General features: G+C 41.7%; 1 protein-coding gene across 2 annotated transcripts in view; it reads right to left on the reverse strand.

Moving 5' to 3' along the window:
• Positions 1-1,529: 1,529 nt before the first annotated feature.
• LOC120634511 (lysine-specific demethylase lid) overlaps positions 1,530-21,889 on the reverse strand; it is a 28,441-nt gene continuing 8,081 nt past the window's right edge. The window contains exons 5-31 of one of the 2 annotated variants that reach the window (XM_039905186.1): positions 21,458-21,665; positions 20,707-20,852; positions 19,557-19,718; positions 18,797-18,907; positions 18,447-18,558; positions 17,861-17,997; positions 16,939-17,045; positions 16,361-16,513; positions 15,940-16,051; positions 15,615-15,809; positions 14,989-15,167; positions 14,355-14,526; positions 13,440-13,635; positions 12,987-13,102; positions 12,204-12,423; positions 11,246-11,457; positions 10,708-10,878; positions 9,948-10,147; positions 9,173-9,294; positions 8,637-8,791; positions 7,630-7,784; positions 6,802-6,919; positions 6,033-6,195; positions 5,324-5,394; positions 4,752-4,860; positions 4,188-4,331; positions 1,530-3,182 (exon numbers count right to left, since the gene is read on the reverse strand). In XM_039905186.1, the coding sequence (XP_039761120.1) occupies positions 3,043-3,182; positions 4,188-4,331; positions 4,752-4,860; positions 5,324-5,394; positions 6,033-6,195; positions 6,802-6,919; positions 7,630-7,784; positions 8,637-8,791; positions 9,173-9,294; positions 9,948-10,147; positions 10,708-10,878; positions 11,246-11,457; positions 12,204-12,423; positions 12,987-13,102; positions 13,440-13,635; positions 14,355-14,526; positions 14,989-15,167; positions 15,615-15,809; positions 15,940-16,051; positions 16,361-16,513; positions 16,939-17,045; positions 17,861-17,997; positions 18,447-18,558; positions 18,797-18,907; positions 19,557-19,718; positions 20,707-20,852; positions 21,458-21,665 (4,086 nt within the window). In that variant the 3' untranslated portion in view covers positions 1,530-3,042. Of the gene's footprint in view, positions 3,183-4,187; positions 4,332-4,751; positions 4,861-5,323; positions 5,395-6,032; positions 6,196-6,801; positions 6,920-7,629; positions 7,785-8,636; positions 8,792-9,172; positions 9,295-9,947; positions 10,148-10,707; positions 10,879-11,245; positions 11,458-12,203; positions 12,424-12,986; positions 13,103-13,439; positions 13,639-14,354; positions 14,527-14,988; positions 15,168-15,614; positions 15,810-15,939; positions 16,052-16,360; positions 16,514-16,938; positions 17,046-17,860; positions 17,998-18,446; positions 18,559-18,796; positions 18,908-19,556; positions 19,719-20,706; positions 20,853-21,457; positions 21,666-21,889 lie in introns of both variants that reach the window. The other variant, XM_039905185.1, reaches the window with a different exon arrangement.

A 21,889-nucleotide genomic window follows, 5' to 3' on the forward strand; every position in this document is an offset into this window, starting at 1 on the left:
TTACCCTGACGTAAAATCTCGTACTAAAGATACATTCAAACATGGATAGAAATAGAATAATTGCGATTTGATTGATTACAATGTCAAGACAACCGACGGTTTAACTGTTCCCATCGAATAGAGATAGTTGTGCTCAATTACTCTTATCAGCAGATGTAATTTGTTTTATTGAATATTCATTAACCTTGCAAAATTCATGTTTGTAACATTTTAAGTGTTAAGAGATATTCCAAGTAAAAATTTGCGAATCCTATTCGGTGTTCGTATATATTGTAATACGAATGTGTTTGCTATCTGAATTTTTTCAAGCACTAACGTAGCAATTAACAACGAGTATACGTGTTTTTTGGGGAAGTACCAGAGAGTAAGTTTATCCCGGGATAAATAATCTATTTAGATAGACAGTGCAGTTTATTTTAACCTATACAGTAGTCTCGAAGACTCCGTGTTAAATTTCCCATTTCACATTGCACTAAGATATCAACCCGTGATAAAAAAAAACTGCTTATATCCGCTTGCAGAATGCAAGCTATGTTGCCTTATCAAGCTTGATTCACATCCGTCTATCTTGAAAAGCATATAGTACACGATAACGGGATATAGTAGCCTCCTATAATAAAGTAAACTTAGTATACCATGTTGACTGTTGAATAAAACGTAAGTTAATCATTTTTTGTAACACAACACTGCGGTTAAACCCGTCACTGTATACGCCAGCCCTTAAGAATACAGCCCGCAATTTCAGCTTCGAATATCTCTATTTTTTCAATAGCTGTGGCGTGCACTTCATACATACCCAAAAGCAGTACCTATGTATGAAATGAACTCTTAGAGGAGAATGAATTTTCCATTTAATACTTAATACCTGGTCAAAAACCCTGTGCACGCCATTGCTCTATAGATGGTATATACTGTTTACAAATTATACTAATACTTACATTTAAAACTTAAGCGCCTTTTAAACCTTTATTTCTTTTGTTTTATACGTCAGAAGTGTTAATTCTGGTGTACATGAAAATAACAAAAACGGTACAGTGTTGTATGTATTATAAAATGTACTAATCATAATATTACGAGAAGACATAATATTATTCATTCTTGTTGTATAGCCCTACAAGCCTAGCCCTTCTCTGCAATACCGAGTACCAAGGTATGTTATAATCACTGAGAATGCTAAGACGGTAGCGGGTTAAACTGTTAGGCATGCCAGTTATATTTAATCCTTAACAGTTTCTACGCGGTATCGTACTGGGATGCTAAATCTCAAAGCAACACGTCATTGCCTATAGAGAGATAAACAGCCAGACCAGACTAGACAAATTGCCCCTAGAAATTGCTGCGCCAATATTATAGTCTGTGGTTATGAAAACACCTTTCCGAACTGTCTGTCATATAACAGAACTAAACTTATTATTGTTTTATAATTTTTATTATTTAGTAGATCGAAATCTGCAACGTTTCCTACTAGATGACGCTTCAGTTGCTATAAGACTGATATGAAAGGCATATACTATTTTCAGCATCGACGGTAGGAGAGCCGTAGCTTAATTGGAGAAAGCGCTCAGGCCGCGATTGCCACAGACGCAGGTGCAAATCCTGTCGGTTAAGAAATTTTGAATATGCATGTTAAATTTATAAAAATGAACAAAACTCGTTTCAATACCACACAGCAGAATTAGCACTAATGATATCAATTGTATATGTTTAAACTGCGCGTTCTGATATAAACTATAAAATTTCCTGTATTCATAAGTCTAAAATAAGCATTGATGTGAATGAACCTGACAGTTCGCATAATTCGGAATATAATACGTGCATCTCGCATTCCAAGAACCGCATAGCCGTGAGTTTCAGACGCCTCTCCTAAAAAACGTGCGAAATTCCTGCCGTCATATCGGTCGATGATAATATTAATACAGGCAGGTCGGTCGTAAAATTTGAAGATAACATTTTGTGGCATAACTTTAGAAAAGGGGGAAACTAGTTACACTGAATAACGGTCTTATAACTTCGCTTGTTTGTAAGAATGCATGCAAAAACGTACAAATATTTTATGATAAAAGATGTAATAAAATTATCAGATTTTTATTTAAAGATGTAAAGGGATTTCATAACGTGCAATTAATCAAGTTAATCGGTTAATGCCCTGATTTAAAAAAAATGTTTGTGAAAAACGTGTTTTCGATTTAACAGGTTCAATAAAAGAAACCGAAACTGGAACCTAAATGATTTCGGAACCTATTTAAAATGTTTATCGGTTCGTAAAGCTCTGATAAAATGGTTTTCCCCCTTTTGATATAACTGTTGTAGGTATCAGCATAAATTAACGACGAAGGTTATTATTATTGTAAAAATCACGGCAAAAATTTCGCATGTAGGAGAGACTGTACACAAAACATCATGTATTCAAAATTGCATCCCATTTTATTTGTTCATGATTGGTATATAGCCTACAAACAATTCAACCGTAATATTAAACAACTTAAAAGGTAGTACTTTATTTATATAATATTAGTTTTACGAAAAAATCTCTAACGAGCACACAAAATTCAAACTTGGGACTTTGCGGCGAAGTGGCGCATTAATTTGAGGCACCAGTGAATCACCTATATCCAATATAACAATACGCATTCGATAGAACTTCACTGCAAAAACGTCTGTTTATCACATTTTTATCTATGTCCATCCGTGCATCGAAAAGGATCCCGACCAATTTCTACCATATGGTAGGAAAATTCTACCATATGCCAGACTGTCTGGTAGTGATGCTGGTTTGAAGATTGTAAAGATCGAAAAAGAATTTAGTAGACATATCACTTGCTTAAACGCCCATTTATCACACTATTTTAACGTTCATGGAAGTGCCCTTGTAACACTTTTTACGAATTCTACCACATCCTATATATTTCTACCAAATTCCACTTTTTAGCAATTGTTAGTTTTGGTCATTCAATGCCAATCAGTTTTCCGCGCGGAACCGCACACGTAATACATTTGCTACCAAATCCTATACACTTTCTAGCATTTGGCAGTTTTAGTAGGTCAATGCCTGTCAGACCGTTCTGCACAGGAGCCGCACACGTAGTCATCGTCTTCCCGTAGCGCACCTCGACTGAGTCCGACACAGTGCATGTGGAACCACTGATCGCAACCTCCGTCACACTGCACCCAGTCGACTTTTCCTGTCAAATAAACCATAGCATTAGCATGAATGTTCTTAGTGAGTGCTATTTGAACGATTTAAACGTAAGGCAGTAACTTGATTTGCTTGAAGTTGATCTGATTCGCCGGAAATACTTTGCAATAGTCTCCGTCAAAGAAAAACGTTTTCGTGGCTTAGTTGAAACAGTTATATCAAAGAAGCCGAGTACTTCAGAAGAATTGGAAGAATGCGTTCAGCTCTTTAAACACATCAAAAAAACTTCCGAAGATGATAAATTAAATAGCCAGAAAATCACAAACTATAAGAAACAACAGCAATCTTTCTGATGCAATACTTAGTGTAATAAGCCGATAGGCCTAGACATCATCCACAGTTAAGTCAAGCATGGCTGCCGATGGTATCCATAAGGATTTTCCCCCAACCTCTTTCAAATAGCAAAAGAGGTTGTGGCAGTGAACGGGATGAAGATGGTAAAAGTCCAGCATTAATGTCCGACATACTATTGCAACATACTTGCACATATATTTTCCATAGTGCGCGACATGAGAAACGTTTGCGTAGAACTAAATAAAGTTAGTTACTGGATTGGGCACACTTAGAGGCCTTTAAGATCTTGAAATAACCGGATTAGATTTCAGTATGCAACATTGCAATTTCATTTAAGGAATAAAAATTTAAAACGACCAAAATACTCATTAATGTAAACATATTTTTATCTTACTCCATCGAGGAAATTTTTCAGAATGGTGTAAAGTGGACAATTATTTAGTCACAAATTTCAAGGACAATTTTTTTTTTTGCTGTGATCAACTACATAGATTATCAATACTTAAAGTTCTTTCAACCTCAGTTAGCAGCACTAAGCCCCTTGTCCCTTTCCATACAATTACCATCATATAAACCCATTATCGGCCCAGTATAGGGCTCGGGTCTCCTCCCATGAAGGAATGGTTTAAGTCGTAGCCCACGCTGGCCCAGTGCGGATTGGTGGGCTCCCACGCGATGGGAAAGCGTATATAGTTACCCGTAGGTCGCAAGCAGGACGCCGCGGCGCAGTCCTCGTCGTCGTCAGCGGATGAGTGCGAGGACGAGCTGCTCCGGCGCGCACTCTCGTTGCGCACGGCGGCCGCGCGGGCGCCCGCGTTCGAATGCGAGCCGCGGGTTTGTGCTGAGCCAAACGTTCACTCATTAGGACAGGTCACTATATCATTTTTATTTACTAGCTTCTGCCCGCGACTTCGACCCCGTGGACTTCAGAATTGCGTCCAAAGCTTCGCTCGTTCACAATTTTTAATCCAAGAAAGTACATCTCGGTTAGAAAGTACATGTCCTTTCCCAAAGCATAGGTGACATGCATACACAATTTCAAACCTGTCTGTAATCAAACGACTTAGCTCGTAATCAATTTTATATTTTCTCTCGGGAACTACTCATGGAATCAAAATAATAGGTAGCCAATGCTTTTTTTCCCTGTTAAAGACTACATGCAAAACTTTAGCAAAACTCAAATCGCGTAATCGATGAACTGACGACCTTTCATGGATAAAAAGGAAGGGATTAAAACAAACACGAGATAAGATAATCTCACCCATTCTCGAATGTCGTGGATGATGCCGGTTGGGCATTCCGCGTTTGCGCCTCTCTTGTCGCGCCATGTAATGTTTCCGCATCATCAACCCTGAGCCCGATGACATGCCCTGAAATAGACGAAACAACTTCAATGGTACTTAGCATTCAATACAGAAAGAGGCTATCAACTATCACCAAGCCAATATGTTTGTTTAATGAGAGGCGTTTTGTTTGTTGGCAAGATAGCACCAATGAATACCTTTTTAACTACTTTTATTTGAACCCTTGCGCGTATTTGATAATCTGAACACAATGACCTTGAAACAAAACAAGGCTAGTGCTACTAATTTAGAGTCTGTAATATAATTTTGAAAACGTTCCATATCTTGCTCTGATACAATAACACAGTAAAAAAATCTCATAAGTTTACAGAACTAAATAATAATCTAGATGTAATAAATGTGCCTTTTATGACCAACAATATTTGGGCTGAACAGCTTATTATTGCAAAGAAGCTTATAAAAATCTGTCTAGTTTCGTTGGCACTGGCCAACTCTCTTGATTGATTGAACTTCACTGATTGATTCTCACCTGTTTCCTATTTAAGTAATTGGTCGTAGTGGCTGAACCTCTCTTCATGGTCGGCTTTGCAGTATTCGTACCTATAACATAAAAGGAAATGTTAAGTTTCAAATTATACAAATTGCTCACAATTTTTTTTGAACCTGTATGGTTTTGCAAAACAAAAATTATAACCACACATTTAAGTATTTCAATGATTGAAAAAAAATTATAAAGTACAATTACCGTCCGCATTTTTATGCGAGCATGTACGCATCAATGCGTACACGTGCTTGCGTACTGCGAGCTCTGAACGAATTGTGTTTACCCGAACATTATTTCCCAAAAAGGAACCACAGTTACATGGTGACCAACTAATTCTTGCTGCGGCTGAGTATAGGCAATACGTTGATAACTAAATTTAAAACGATTTAAAAAGTTCTTAATTCTGTAATTTATAAATTCTTATATTAATATGACCAATATTTCTTTATTTTTATTTCATAACCTATATAACCTTTTTAAGTGCACCCCAAGTTAGCCTTGAAATATCGCCTCGCGGTACCTGTGATGCAGTTTAAAATGGCAACGGGATAACCTGCTAGATGTATCGGTTCTACGCGGAAACGGAACCCTGAATCGCTCGGCAACACATCTTATTCAGAGGGGTAATTTATAAGAAATAAGGGGGTACAGGTTTAACATGTGGAGGTCAGTTTGTTGGCACTGTCAAGCATACCATGCAGTGGAAGCGGCCTCGTGCGCTTGAGCTGGTGCTGGTGCTTGGCGGTGGTGGCGCGCTTGCGGCGGCCCGCGTCCAGCACGCGCGCGCTGCGCCGGCCCTCGGCGGCGCGCGCGGCCCACACGGCGCTCCACACCGCCGCTTGCTCCTCCAGCCGCACCTGCGCCCAGTGACTCCGTTAACACCAGCGACATTACTCTCACTAACTTTTGTAAACGTTTACATATTCCAAGTAAAGCTACGATTTGCTACAACTTAATTAGTCACAAAAAAATTAAAACTCCGATAGAAAATGTTAACTTTGTACGTCTGCGAAGCCCTTTCGAGGGTGCAGGTGTGATATTTTGTCGCGTAAACAATTCTTATTTATACGATAGCAGCAACCGATTGTTAATTTTCTGTAAGAGTTCCTTTGTTTGTCTCCGAAACTCTACATCAGATCTATATGTGTAAATCAAAAGCGAAATAATACTTCACAGGCTTTAGAGGTACATTATTTACTGTCTCTGACACTTATCTGCGAAACCGAAACGCTAATAGTTTTTGAGTAAACCATTGCCATCGGTTTACTGAAAAATCCGATAAAACCCTCATCCCAAGCAAAAGTAAAATCAAGTGTGTCCTTACTTATGCACCCTTCAACAGTATTTTGTAATTCCGTTACAAATGGTATAAAATTTAAATGGGACAGTTTCGAAATAAATCCTTTTCCAATATCGAGAAAAGAATCCTAGAGAAAAGGGAAATTTCAACTAAACAAACTTACCTCCAATAAATCTCCCTCAAGCATGAGGTCTTCAAGTTTCTGAAGCAGCCCCGGCGCCACTCGCGTACTCGGCGATCGCGGCGTTGCACTGTAAGCGTGCTCTACGTTCGCTGATGACCTATTAGACAACTCTTTTATAAAATCTTCCAATGGACATCTCTTTAAGATATAGGTTAAAGTTCGATTCAAACTATACGACATTGGAGAAGTTAGCTGAGTGCAGCTTCACATAGGTTGTCAATTGAACTGTCCTGCTGATTGGCTGATACAGAATATTGTGTTCTACGCATCGAAACGTACGAAGTTGTTGTTGTAATTAAGCGAATATTATAAGAACCCAATATTTCGCGCTAAAACTATTGCCAGATGTCATGGCTCATGGCGTTATAGGCAAATTAGAGCTATCTGCCTTGGTAAGTCCTTGTTCCATACTTAAAGATTATTGTTTTTGGTATTGATAACACAAAACTGAGCCAGTTTAAAATCACAAAACACTGGATATACACAAAGTGCAGCTATTTTTAAACTCTAAGCGGTACAAAATTAGTTTACATAGACGTGACGTCATTCTGCGTTTCATCTGAAATGGCCGATTACAACATTTTATAGTTTAATTTCATGAAAATAAATGCTTACATCACTTAGAATATGAATCACATATACATACTAATAAATAAAGTTGAAGAGTTTGTTTGTTTACTTAAACGCGATGATCTCATGATGACTAATGAAGAATGTTTCAAAATCGAGGGAGCTTCCGCCGCGTGCGCTGCTTAAACGGTTAAAGTTTCGACGAAATGATGTGAGACAAAGTAGTGGCGCACTCACCGCGCCAGCGCGTCGCGGCGCTCGGGCGCGGCGCGCTGCGCGGGCAGGCCGGCCAGCAGCGCGCGCGCCGCGTCCTGCCACGCCATGGCGCGCTCCGTCACGCACTGCAGCGCCTCGCCCTCCGCCAGCCGCACCGGCAGCTTCTGCAGCCACACCTGCGCCGCGCGGGCATCAATATCCAGTCGCTCATTCCGGAGGTGGCTCCCGGTAGGGAGGTAGAAAATGGAAAAATTTTGTGAGCTAGCAATATTACGCGGATGTGCATTGTGACGAGCAATGGCTGAAAGCTCTTCACGTGCTTTAACGGTGAAGGAAAACATCGTGAAGAAAAGCCTGATCTCTGTTCTCTATGATATTTTCAAGGGTATGTGTGAAGTCTACAAATCCGCAGTTGGCCGGTGTGGTACACGACGGATTAAACACTTGTCATTCTGAGAGGAAACCTGTGCCCTGAATGGGCGGATAGTGGGTTATTCTAAGAATAATATTCTTGATGACAATGATGAGATTTCTTGATTGAATGTAATCCATAAAACAATCCAGATAAAATATTTTTTTACAACTTTTACTACGATCTCCCCTGATCTATGATGATGCAGTCAAAGATGGTAGCGGGCTACGATAGGGGTACAAGCCATACCCGATAATAAACCATATTCGGTTTCTACGCAAAATCATACCGGAACGCTAAAACGCTTGGTGGTCTTCGGCGATCCATTTATTTTCAAGAAGGATTAAAGGATTTCGAGAAGTATTAAAGGATTTTTAAGAAGGATTTGAAATTGCGAGTCTGTCAGTTTGTAGTGATTCTACCATCGGATAAAAGCTAGATTCCACCATGAAGAAGCTAACAAAAATTTCAGCTGGTGCCTTTTTCCAACATCATTTTACAATGTAACAGTCATTACTCCGCCTAGCGTTGATTGATGAATATTATAATTATTATTACAAAAATGAACTATTTTAGTCTTTTGTGGAAATCTTCTAAATGTCTTGGGTTCACTCACCAACAACGCCAATATACGGTGCAGGCGTGGCCGTTTGGTGCGAGTGCAGTCGGGGCACAGGAACTTGCTCTCCGTGCAAGGGAATGGAAGTTCTATCCTTTCCGGAGATTCCGACCTGTCCTCCAATTCCTCTCGGGCTGATGCGACGCAGGAGGCTGTTGGCAAAAAGTTATCCACAACATTAGTTCATTATTTGATACTTAGCCAATCTATTATAGGGTCATGGAAAGGTCAAAACCATTTGGTCACGTTTTCCTTAATATATTTCATTAGTAGTGATTGAAAATTAATTTCTTTGTACATTATTCGCCTACAAGTTATAAGTGACGTGAAAACCCAGGCTGGACAGTAAAAATATTTTTCCCAGATTTTTGTGATCGCGAACGTTTTTTATTTTTTCTTTTCAGGCTTCAATAAGCATTGACATGGAATTCATTTAAACGTTATTACAAATAAACGCCGAAACAGAACTCTAGCCTGTTCCCTTTAAACAAATAACAAACAAATCGTCTTATATGAATTCCAAAGGCACTCACCATGAAACCAATCCTTGCAAAGTTCGCACTGCGTCATAACTCCATATTGCCGCTTTTGACACACGCAGAACGTGACGCCAGCCGCGGGCGGAGCGCGCACCTCCTTGCGCATGTTACGCGTCCTGACACAGACAACACCCACGTTAAAGTTTCAATTTTTTTTTTACGGATGTGACACTCTTAACACGTCAATCCGGAGAGAACGGAGCCGAAATCTGCAGCAATAGACTAACCAGATTAATTATTAAGTACCCAAAGAGATAATAGAGAAAACATATGAGATAAATTACACCGATTATTGAAGACATAATTCCGCTCGCCGAACGAACACCGAATGCACGGATTCACTCTTTGAGGCCAAAGTATTTAATGCTGATGTAAATTGTTTTAAAAATAGGAACTACCTAACTAAGCAAAAATTGTAATCTAATTGTAGCCATAAGTAACAACTGGCACCACGTAATGCTTTCTTCAGACACTCGGGCACTAGGCCATTTAAGAAACCGAAATACAGATGCCACAACGACAGTCTTGTTAATAATTTATAGTGCCATTTGACTCCAGTGAAAACAAATAACGCTTTATTTAAAATTAATACTTAAAGTGTCTCACGGGCTGCTGTATGTAGTTCTACGGTGTGGATGTGTCATGTATATTTGAGACATCACCAGACCGACCAACCTGTCGGCAAAGGCGGCCGGCTGATAATAAATGACGTGGTATTTCGTTGTCTTTGGGAAATCCATTGACAACGAAATACCACAGTGTGAAATACCTCAACTCCTTGATAGCGGTCAACTCCCTCTGCTCAGCCTGTTTGAAGGCCGCGACTATCTCGGTGGGAGTTGCGTCTTCGCTGAAGTGCTTCAACAGGCCGCCTTCCAGTGGAGGAACCTCGGCCCGGCCTCGCCTTCGAGTCGCGTTCCCGCACTCAGTTCGGGGTGATAGGGCTTCCAGGAGGGAGTATGGCCAGTTCTGGAAAAAAGATATACAGTATACACATTGTGTAAATGAAATCCGAATTAATACTCTACAGGCTCTAGAGGTCTCTGAGACTTATCTGTGAAACCGAAACGCTTATAGTTTTTGGTGACTCCTGTCACGTATTAAATCTATTATAAAGGTAGGCGTCGAGTAGCGTAGGTACTATGCACGTGTCGGACTTTCATCTTCAATAGGGTTGCCATAAGTAAACACTTAAAATGTTTTGAATTAGTTTCTACGGAAAAATAAATTTGCTTCTTTTGATTTAATATTTTTACAGGACGATTCCTTATGAAATATACTTATATACCCTTCAAAATTATTTCGTAACTCGGTTACATGTTGTATATCCGGCTTGTGGCCTTGAAACTATCAGCATAACCTCATTACGATTTTAAGAAAATCATGTTCGCATAAAAATTATTTGCTTTAAGCCTATATGAATACTAAAAGATTGTCTTTTACGTGGAAAAGAAAGGAAACCTAAAAAGTTAACATCAAAAATAGTCTGAGAATAAATGTGAGTTAAAATGTCGCAAATAACAGCGAACCTTTTTAAGAAACATATCGGCCGCTCCCCTTTGCCATTCCTTTGCTGATTGTAGTGCAGTCGCTAACTGTTGTTTCTCCAGTAGGGGTAGAGGTATGCTGGCGCCGCGGCGCGACAGGGCTTCCACGCTGTGCATATAGGGGTACAGTTCTTTTGATTGCATTTCTTCCACCTGCAAAATAAAATACGAAGCCGTAAAAATTTAATATTTTAACTCAAAAAAAAGAAGGATGGTAAAGGTCTCTAGGTGCTGGAATGGCGAACTTGCACCGGTAAAAGAAGCGTTGGTCATGACAACGAGTTGGACAGACGAAAGGTCAAACGAGTCGCTGGGAGCCGCTGGAAACAAGGGACGCAGGACCCTCGGTGATGATGATGAACTGAAGGCGAAAACCAATTTTTGGCCTATAACAGTCCACTGCTGGACGAAAAACCTCTCCCAACGGGCCAGTTTGCTTAACATTACCAAGCTGGCATGCGTTAGTGATGTTAGTAGCAATTAATTAATTTTCGGCTAGTCCTTGAAATCCTCTCCGTACCTTGGCGAGCCAATCCCTCGCGTGCGCAGTGGCGGTATGCAGAGCATGATGCGAGGGCAGCGCTGCTTCGATGTCGTCCCCTTCTGCCAGCAAAGCGTCCAGCTCCATGAGGGTCGTGTGCTCTTCCGTTAAACTGTCAATGGACTCCCGTCCCTTTGATGTGGTATCGATGAGAATAGTGCGCACGCGCCGCTCCCAATCTTCTACTTGTACTGTAACACATAATTTGGTTATTAAGTCGAAGAAAAGATTTAATGTTATAAGCCAAAATGTGTTTGCTATTTAAATACAAAAAGGGGAACAGAATGAGTCTATCATTATTTAAAACGACACAAAGTTGTGTATTTTACGTAAAGCCGTCTCTTTTTAACTGAATGAAATCTGAGTCAGCGTTTTCATATTTTGAAGAGTTCCGTTGTCTGTCTCCGAAATTCTTCATCATATCTACATGAAATTTAAATGTACCCTTTCAAAATAAAACCCTTTCGAACCGAAGAAGAATTTTGCAACTCTGTCGATAAATTAACAAGCTATGCCCGGTTAAAGATAAATAAAATAAATAAATATACTACAAGAATACACACGTCCCCATCTAGCCCCAAAGCAAGCATAGCTTCGGTCATGGTTATTAAGATAACTGATGAATCTTTTAATGAATCATATACATAAATAATAATAATAAACAGATAACCCATACGCTGAAAATAGATGTTCATCTCACAATTATTTATTGTCGGAGTTGTGGGATTCGAACCGACAGCCTTGGGACTCAGAAAGCAGGGTTTAATGTCAATAGATTGAACAAGTATACTGCATTGTAATAAAAGGTAAAATCGATTACTGTGGTTCGGTTATCTTTTGGAGATAGACATAGACCGCCGCGGTCTTCGAGACCTCTATAAGGTGTACAAGGTTCAGCCAGTGTTGCAAATATTGCATAATGCATGTATACACTCACGCTTGAGGCGGAACAGCGCGGCGCGCTCGGCCTCGACGCGGCGGTGCGGCAGCACGGCGGCGCCGTCGGCCAGCAGGCGCTCGAGCGCGTCGGGCGTGAGCGTGCTGCAGTCGTCGCGGTGCGCGCGCACGCCCGCCAGCCAGCGCGCCTGCGCCCGGCGCGCGCGCACCGCGCCCAGCTGCGGCAGCACGATGCACAGCCGCGCGCCCAGCTCCGCCACCTGCCGGCCAGCGCGCCATGTACACCACCGCCTCGCCTCACGAGTGGCTCTAGTGCTCATTCGGTTATATAATAAAATAACATTTTACTGTACCAAAATAACGAGTTGATGATAATTAACAGTAACTATCGGAATAAATGACTACAATGTCATCACAATCGTGATCTTTTCTTGCGCGCCAATGAGTTGAAATTATACTGTCAACTCCTCAATCCGAGTAACACCATACCGAATGGCTCTCAACTAGCCGGATTAGGATCGGCTTTACAGTTGCTTCACATCGGACGATGCTGTCACCATTTTGTCGATCCCCGGTGCAATGGTAACGCTATGTGTTGTAAGCGGAATGTACAAGGTTCGACAATTCGAGAAAATACGTGTAAATAAAAACTGAAATAATACTTCACAGGCTTCAGAAGAACATTATGTACTGTCTCTGAGACTTATCTCTGAAACCGAAAACTTATTAGAAATATAGCTATAAAACAACTGCTATGAATAACCTGATCACATATTATAAAATCACACGAAACCTATAACTTATTAGTAACGACATCACTCACCTCTTCCAATTCCCTAACAGATGCGGCATCACAATCTTCTAAGTCTTTGCCAAGTAAGTCCGTCGCTCGGTCTTCAAATTCTGCCGTTTGACGCAGCACTTCCTTTACCGCGGAACCTAAGAAAAACGATAGGAATGTGAAAATCTATTTTCCGGCAAACAATAAATTGTATAAAATACAATGTTGATGGAGATGGATCAAGAATATCGATCATCATTATCAATCTATTACTGGTCCACAATAGGGCAGCGATCTCCATAGGGAACGAACTAAGGCCGTAGTTGCCACCACACTGGCCATGTGCGGATTGGTATACTTTACCAAGTGCTGGGGATCGAAATCGGCCCGCCGAAAGAGGGGGCAGAAAGCCTTGACACCAGTGTGTACGGTTGAATCGCATGTCACATTTTGCCTACTCCGTGCGCACGTATGATTGAGTGAGCGGAGTTGTACCTTCAGGCAGCACGCACGCCAGCCCGTCGATCTCGGCCGCGAAGAGCGTGAGTTCGTGGATGGTGAGCCGGTACTTGGGGTCGTGGTGGCGAGTGCGCGTGCGCATCTTGTTGAGGTCCAGCTGCTGGATGACGCTGGCGCACTTCTCCGCGTCCTCGATGGCCGTCTCCAGCGCGCGCACCAGCTCCGTCTTGTGCATCTGGTGACAAACACAAACAAAACATCCCTTGGAAAAATCCAGTCACATTCCGAAAATCATACGACTATTGTGACTTTTCGCAGATAATAACTGATAATTTTGAACCGTGTATTTACGGTAATATTTGAAAAGCAGGCCTTGAAACTAACCATTCTTAAAGTGTGTTTGGTTGTCTAAGCAACCAATCAAAATGATTGTTGAGAAGATGGAGAATAACACAGGCATACTTTTTATCCCATGATAACAAACGGTTTCCAGGAGATTAGTAAAAAAATCGTTTGTCTGTAAAGTCGATTTAATGACGATAGTTGAACGTGACAACGACATACGAAAATACTGATGGAACGGTTGCATTTTTCAAATGAAAAAAGTAATCATTTCAAACGCTGCCGAACGCGGAGGCCGATTGTGCCCCTTTGTCGCTCGTTCCGCGCTCTCGCTTGCACGCCAAGCCTTAAATGGAACGCCTCAGAGCGAGGTAGCGCCGCATGAGTCATGTTTTTTCGTGCGAGCAGCCGGCTCCATCGAATTATAAGACGTTTTAACGTCAAAACCGTAATAAGCTCGGACGAAGAACGCTCCACTAACCTTGATGAAATGTTACAAAAATAGCGGTCCCTCTAGATATAGGATTTTTATCCCGGAAAAATAACACAAGGAAATAAAAGATTAATAAACCAAATCAAACACGGTTAAACTCATAGGCTTCTTCTTACCTTGAGATCATGCGCCCTCTTTAGGTGAGCCCGCAGCCCGTCAAGGTCGCAGGTCTTGGGCGTGTCCGGGTCCAGCGCGTTCTGCACAGCCTCCGCCCACTCGCGGAACAACTCCGATTTGCGCTTCAGCTTCTCCAACATGGCGGGGAGCTCGTCCAGTGTGTAGCGGTACCTGGACACATTGGTGCTTTAGACCTAATATTACTGTGAAAGGTGCTAGAAAGAGTTGGTATCTATTTAAAGTTCTGCCGACTGTTTCATAAACCGTAGCTGTTTTATTTAAACCAGTCATTAAATAACAACCAGAATGTTCATGATTACAATTGAAAAACTAGAGAAATATTGGTGATATAATTTTAAGAATTTTCGATATTGCTGGGAAGGAATAAATCTAGACCATTTTTTTTGCCGCGAAAGTGGCGAACAAACAACAAAATATTGTATCAATAAGTCGGAAAGAGTTTAAATTGTCGCGAGAAATATAATTTTAGATATGCCAATTCCCGTCGCTGCCACGGCAATAATCTGCGTGCAGTTCATTGGCGTACACGTCACATGTAAACCGTTTTTAGTAAACCGGGAGCTACCTGCACGAAGCCGGGTAGGGACCACACGGACAGTACGCATCACTCACCTCAGTTTGTGCACGGCGGGCGCACAGGTGCACAGCTGCTCGTAGTGGCGCAGGCACGCCACTTGCGTGGTGCACGCACACGTGACACAGGACAAGAAGCACGTGGTCTTGCACTCGTGGCACTGCCGCTCGTCGTCAGGCAATAGCTCGAACGCCTCCCGTTCGGCTTCCGTGACACCCTGCACCGAAATATAAAATATAAAAAAAATGTGCATTCTGCACCGTACATTCTACAAAATTCAAGTTTCTTAGATAGACGCGAGACGGTAACGTGACCTTGAAAGTTCACTCTTAATTCTAGCCCAATCAAACATATGAATCGGAGATAAAACAGATTTAAAAAACTAAACACACTTAAGAAGACCAAATCGAAAAATTACTCTACTAATTATTTTACTAATTACGAGTGATCCGCTGCTGTCCGTCGACGTTACCAGAACACGACGTACGTGTAGGTACAATCCTATATCTGATTTATAGGATGTTGGTCCTTTTTAGATATGCATATATAGAAAAATAATTATAGAACTCTGTTAATATTTGATCTGGTAACTATTTTATGTTTCATTCTCATTTTTTACAGCAGGTTACAAGCCACGAAAGGTCTATAGAAGTCAAAATCTCACCCAGTCAAGCAACGACTTCCTTAGTTTCCTCTCATCATGCAGCATGGTCCTCATGTCCCTGTACGCCGCCAGAGCCACGGTCAGACTCAGCGAATCAGCTTCTAAAGCCATCTTGCATACGAGCTCGTCGTGCGAGAACACGCAATATCGCCGAAGTGTGGAGTAGTGGGCGATGCATTCGCGACCCATTTTCAGCTAAAATGGAAATAAATAGAGGATCTAAGTATGAACCGTTAGAGTGAGATTAAAATAATAAATAAATAAATTTAAGATGACAATAAAAAAAGGTCAAAATTGCTAATAAGCAGTCACTAAAACGCCATACCCAATCAGCCGGTGTGAAGTTGACGGCCTCAGCGAAGTTGTAGCCCTGGTTGAAGCCAGCATGGTACGCTCTTGGAAATGTTATCACGAACTCTCCAGCGTGCTGATCCGTTCTGTGATATGATAAACGTGCATTTTTAAATTCATTTCAATGAAGACACTTACGGTAAACGGAACAACCAAATATTTCTAGGTAGCAAGATTTGACAAGAACCAATCAGCAATGTTAGATTTTTTAATTGGCATTTCTTTATTTCCGGGACAAAAAGTTAAGTGTACAACCTCAGCCGACCGCATCCGACTACATTAGCATGTGGCCATAGTAGATTACTGCTAAAACTTTATGTATTTATAGTTTCATGGAACCGTTGGTTCGGAGCTCAGAAAACCCTAAAAACAATCTAAGTTCTAACAGTACTAACCTATAAACAGGCACTCCTGCCTTCATAAGCACGTTAGGGTTCATGATGGTGACTAATTGGTGCAGGAGGTCCGGCTGTAATTGAAACAGCTCCGGCGCTTCCACTTTCATCGCCGCTTCGAATTGCTCTGCCTTGGAGCTCGGTACACCATACCTAAGAAAAAGAAAACAATGAAGAACATCTTACCACCATCGTCATTAAACCAATGGACTTGCAGACCTTTTTTACGGATTTTTACTTCAAGGTGATTTTATTATACGTTATATAGTGACAGGTCAAAAATTCAAATTGCTAATGCACTCATTTGACATCAAACCTCTAACGCAATTTCTGGTCCTCGATCACTATTGATCTTGGGGACTTAAGACGTTACCCGGCCATTCTTAGTTTCGCAGATAGTTAAAATCGTTAAAAATGGGTAAATGCCTAAAGTAACCTAACTAAACACTGTCACTCGTTGTTCAACCTTTATTTCATCCTCATAGAGAATTTCCGAAAAAAAAGCCTTTATAATAATTCCCTAACTATTGATTCCGCTGTTAAGCTTATCCGGAACAAAAATAAAATTTTGATCTTACCAAGTCTTCGGCTCGCCCCAGTGCAGGTAGTTGATGGAGTAGCTCCAGTGGTCCTCGTTGTGCCAGCAGAACGTCGCGAAGCACATGCCGACGTACAGCCATGGGATCTGCAAGTACAAATCATACTCAAGAGCCGGTTGATTCAATGTTTACTAACTTGTATACCGTTCTATCTTAGCGGACAATGGAGAGAGTTAGAAGTTCTCTACGTGATCAAATAAGAAATGAGGAGATTCGTAGAGTACTAGAGTTATCGACATAGCTCAAAGAGTCAAGAAGCTAAACGGACAGAGGGCAGCGCACATAACCCGGAGAACCGATAGCTAGTCCGATAGTAACCGACCAAACTAGTCGCGAACGTTATTTCGTCATCATCACTTCAACCGATTGACGTCCACTGCTGGACTATGGTATTTTGTAGGGAGTTCCAAAATCCACTGTTTCGGGTCGCTTGTTTCCAGCGGCTCCCAGCGTGTCGCCTGATGTCCATCTCGTAGTGGGGGCGAACTACGCTGTGTGTACGTAGTTTGGTGATGGGGTATAACCAAACTTAAAAGACTAAAACACTTTTGTTCCAAAAATGTTTCATTAGAATCAATAGGTACTTTGAGAAATAATAAAAACACAAACTTTTCACTAAAAATACGCGGTGACTACCAACCATTTACGAAGCATCAGTCAAGTGATCAAATGGGGTCAAAAATTACAATAGCAAATGCTAAAGCGAATTAAGATCCCAGAAGGTATTCATTTAAAATTGCGTCACACACACATACAGGTGTAAATGAAATGTCAGGTTGTTCCAATTTCATGTATCTTGTAACTATAATCATTGTAAAATGTATGTATGTATGCTAGAGATAGAGAAAAAGACGGTGTTCAGAATATTTTTTACAAAAAGTAAGCCATGTATGTTACTTACCTTCATGCCAGATATATCAGCATTTATATGTCCCAGCACGGAACCTTCCAGAACAGGCAGATTGTTCAGATTCCAATTGGAATCTGCATACTGTTGTTCGCCAGGATACAAGTGTGCGCTGGACTTTGTAGGAAACCCTATGAAACAAATAATTGTATTGTTTACATGTTGTTTAAAATCTTTACACCATTTCGTTATCGATTTGTTAACTACAGACAAGATCTTATGACCATCTTCCAACTTCACCGCATTACCATATAAGTGTCAATACGGGAGGTATTGACACTTACACGGTAATGTACGGTAAATTTAAATTTATAGCAATGGCTTGAAAAAATTTTATACATTATGAATTTATTTTGGCTTCATTAAGGCAGCATTTTAATAATTCAAGTTTGTATGGAGATTTGACATTTTTGAAATTCGTATTATTTGTTGTGTTTGTGGGATAAATTAAAATAATTAAATACAAAACACACCCAACTTTACGTACTTGCGCTCTTACACTCTTTAGACGTACGGTTCATTAAAATGTTGGTTTAATTTGAAATTATTTTGCGGTCATTAGCCAGTAAAAGCATAGTACCTGAACCATGATCCATTGAATGCAAGTCGGCGCCGTACTCCACTGTAACATCTTCATCGATGGAAGACACGACGCGCCAAAACTCCCGCTCTACCGTTGATGTTGGCACCATCTAAGACGTCACATCAATATCATGGAATTATATCAATAAATAACAACTTTTTTTCAAGTTATTGCCCTACTCTAAGATATCTTTTAAAAATTTTGTCTTTTAAACACTTGTTTAGTTGAGTTTAGTTTAGTTGAGAAACGTAACTTCTGAACTGTTTGCAGAAAATTATGGAATGTGATTTTAATGTGGTATTATAGATTATGATAGGATTAAGAAGCTGTAATAAATGGAAGTGTACCGGCATATTAAAGTAATCCGACTTGAACTGGTCCGCCATTTCCCCAAACTGCTGCAAAGTGTATTCGCGGCTGGCTTGTTCGAAACCGAAAGCTTCAGTGGGTTTGGACACCTGTCAACAAAAAGCTCGATATATTTAAAACTAGAGAATCTAATGAGCAGGAAGAACTTCCTCAGCGTTATAATGCAAACGACATCCAAGATAAGGATATCTCGGCATAATATCCCACTTCTGATTTGATGTTTACATTTCAGAAGTGGGATGGAATCACACGGTGAACATGGATTAGGAGTGACCAAATTGGTGGTTGTAGTCATTATGTAATTAAATTTGTATAAACTAACATTTGCATGTCAAGGGTTATGATTTAACATTTATACTTACAAAATTGTTTTCATGTTTTGTGCAAATAAACGAATTGAAATGTTATTTTTATTCTATTTTTTCCATTTTAATTTCATATATCGAAGTGTTCAAAGAATGACAGCAAATCAAACGCGATTGCTTCTATCCCATGTATATGTATTACACACACAATCGCACAATATAACATAACGCCTTTACACCCGACAGGGCTACGTAGATGTATTCAGTATATCGGGGTACACTCACATTTTCTAACAAAATTATTTTTTATTAAATATTTATTTTTTCGCGACTCGAAACTGCTACAACTAGGTAGTATGAAATTCAATCTTAATTAATACAAAATAAAATAACTCAGTCGGTGCAACGGGAGTGAATGGTATGGGTGGCGTACCTCCTCGGCGAGGCACACGGGGCAGCGCCAGTCGCCCTTGGGCACGTCTGCGAGCGGCGGCACGAGGCAGAAGGTGTGGTAGGAGTCGTCGCAGCCGTCGCACAGCAGCATCTGCTCCTCGATGTCGCCGCGCCCGCACACGTGGCACATGTACTTGGCGAGCTGCGCACGACGCACGGAGGGGCCTCATTAATAAACGCGTCGTAACGCCGGCCTGGTGGTTTCGGCTTCTTTTTGGGAGCACGCACATCTCACTTTTCGGAGTTATGTGCGTTTTTATTTTAAGCAACAAAAATACTTGCTTTTACAGTGAAGTAAAAATCGTTAGGAAACCTGCAAGGCTCTATAACGTACTAAAATGCGTGTGGAGTCTACAAATCCGCACTTGGGAAGTGTGGTGGACTACGGCCTAAATTCTTCTCATTGTTATAGGACACACGTGCTCTGTATTAGGCAGGTTTGGGTTGATAATGATGAACGTCGGATTAGTTAAGTATTGCTTTTTTACGCTCTGACATCTGAAAGATGCTGTCAGTTGAATATGCCTAAACACTGCTTAACCATTCTGAAGATACACCACGTTTATTGATAAGGCTCCAGCTGTGGCGGCGGGCGGCCACCGACCACATTTGTTTGCGCGGTTCCAAAGAAAGCTACCGGTGAGCACTTACGCGAACCCAAAGCTCATTTTACCTGCCGGGAGGCTTCAGCCGCACCGTACTACAATATCATTAACCACCAGATGAGATTGCGGCCAAGGGCTTACTTGTAAAGGTTAAAAAGAAAAAGTATAAGATTTACATTAGAAAAAATGCTGGATTGTGGGTAAAAGAGGAGAATTATGTTTGTAAAAGTAGTGGACAGTGAGAAGGTAGCTAATAAAAGATAGCGGGAGGTGCGCCGACCTTACTTAGCTTAAGATAAGGGACAAAAGGAGATACTTTATAACAAACACAACAGCATGATCCAGAACCTGAAAACTAGCATAGCTCTATCACAAGTTAACAGAAGTAGTTATCACCATCAATTTTGTATGCATCACAAGTGCGTTGGGCCTGCCAGAATACAGAAACATTAGACTTTTGTTGGAAATAGAGCAGCGGCTGGTGCAAACTAGTTTCTGCAGCTGGCCCCGCCCTACACTACGTACCGGGTCGTCCGGGTGCAGCGGCGCGTGCGCGGGCGGCGCGGGCGTCACGGACACGGTCATGTTGCTGAGGCGGTGCTCGCGCAGGCGCGTGGAGCGCAGCACGCCGCAGCTGCCCGCCTGCGACATCCACTTGTTCTCGCGCGGGCCTGCGGGACGTGCCGGGGCGGTTTTTAGTCCCACATAACCTCTGCCCAAGGGTCGGAGGTAGCGATAAAGCCAACCGCGCCACAAAATATATAAGAAAGTTCTAATATTACTAGACACTACATCGTATTTATGAACTTTGCTAAGATCGAGAAAAGATTAAAAAGAGTCGTCGTTGACAGATTATTTTATCGAGAAAACAAACACTATTTCCATTTGGGGGTAAGAAGAGATGATATCTTTAATAGCACTAATTGACTGAAAAACTCTCTCCTTGTTTCTTACGGCTCCTGCTCGAGGACATTCTTCAGCAACTTAAGGGTTTTAAAGGGGCGCAAAGCTCGCTATCAGTTGAGCTTAACGGCTCAATACCATTAAGGGTACCAAAGAAAAATGGATGAGGTCCACTAATCGATTCAAATAGCTCTCAACTCGTTTCTCGGCTCGATGGGCTTCTTCAGCAACTTAAAGGTTGTAACAGCATCGCTGTGAGTGAATGGATATCAGAAGCTAGCTAGAAATTGAGCTTCTGGGCTCGACAACATTCTGGGAGGGGAACAAAGAACAATGGTCGAGGGCTGTGCAAGCAGTGAAGCCTGAAACTCACTCCTCCTGGCTTCCCCCGGCTCCTCCTTGACGGGGCTCTTCTTGTCGGCGCCGGGCGCGGCGGCGGGCAGCGCGCCCTCGGTGTGGCTGCCCTCCGCCGCCTCGGGCTCCGAGCTCTTGTAGCGGCGCGGCGGCGGCGTCTGCGCCGGCGCCTTGCTGGAGCGGCGCCCCGCCTTCTCCGGCGTTTGCTCGCACTTCACTTCCACCTTCTGCAATCAGTCCCAGCTTCGCAACAGACTCTTTGCCTGGTGGCTTGAGGCTGTCACACTACAGGTTAGCCCCTGACTGCTATCTCACTTGGTGGCGAGTGCTGATGCAGTCAAAGATGGTATCTGGCTAGCCTTGTTGTGTGATCATACCATCGTTTTCAAGCGACGTGGCACCGAAACACAAATCGCTTAGCGGCACGTCTTTGTCGTTAGAGTTGTAACTA

Source organism: Pararge aegeria, chromosome 24 (assembly GCF_905163445.1).
Source record: "Pararge aegeria chromosome 24, ilParAegt1.1, whole genome shotgun sequence".
Taxonomy (NCBI): domain Eukaryota; kingdom Metazoa; phylum Arthropoda; class Insecta; order Lepidoptera; family Nymphalidae; genus Pararge; species Pararge aegeria.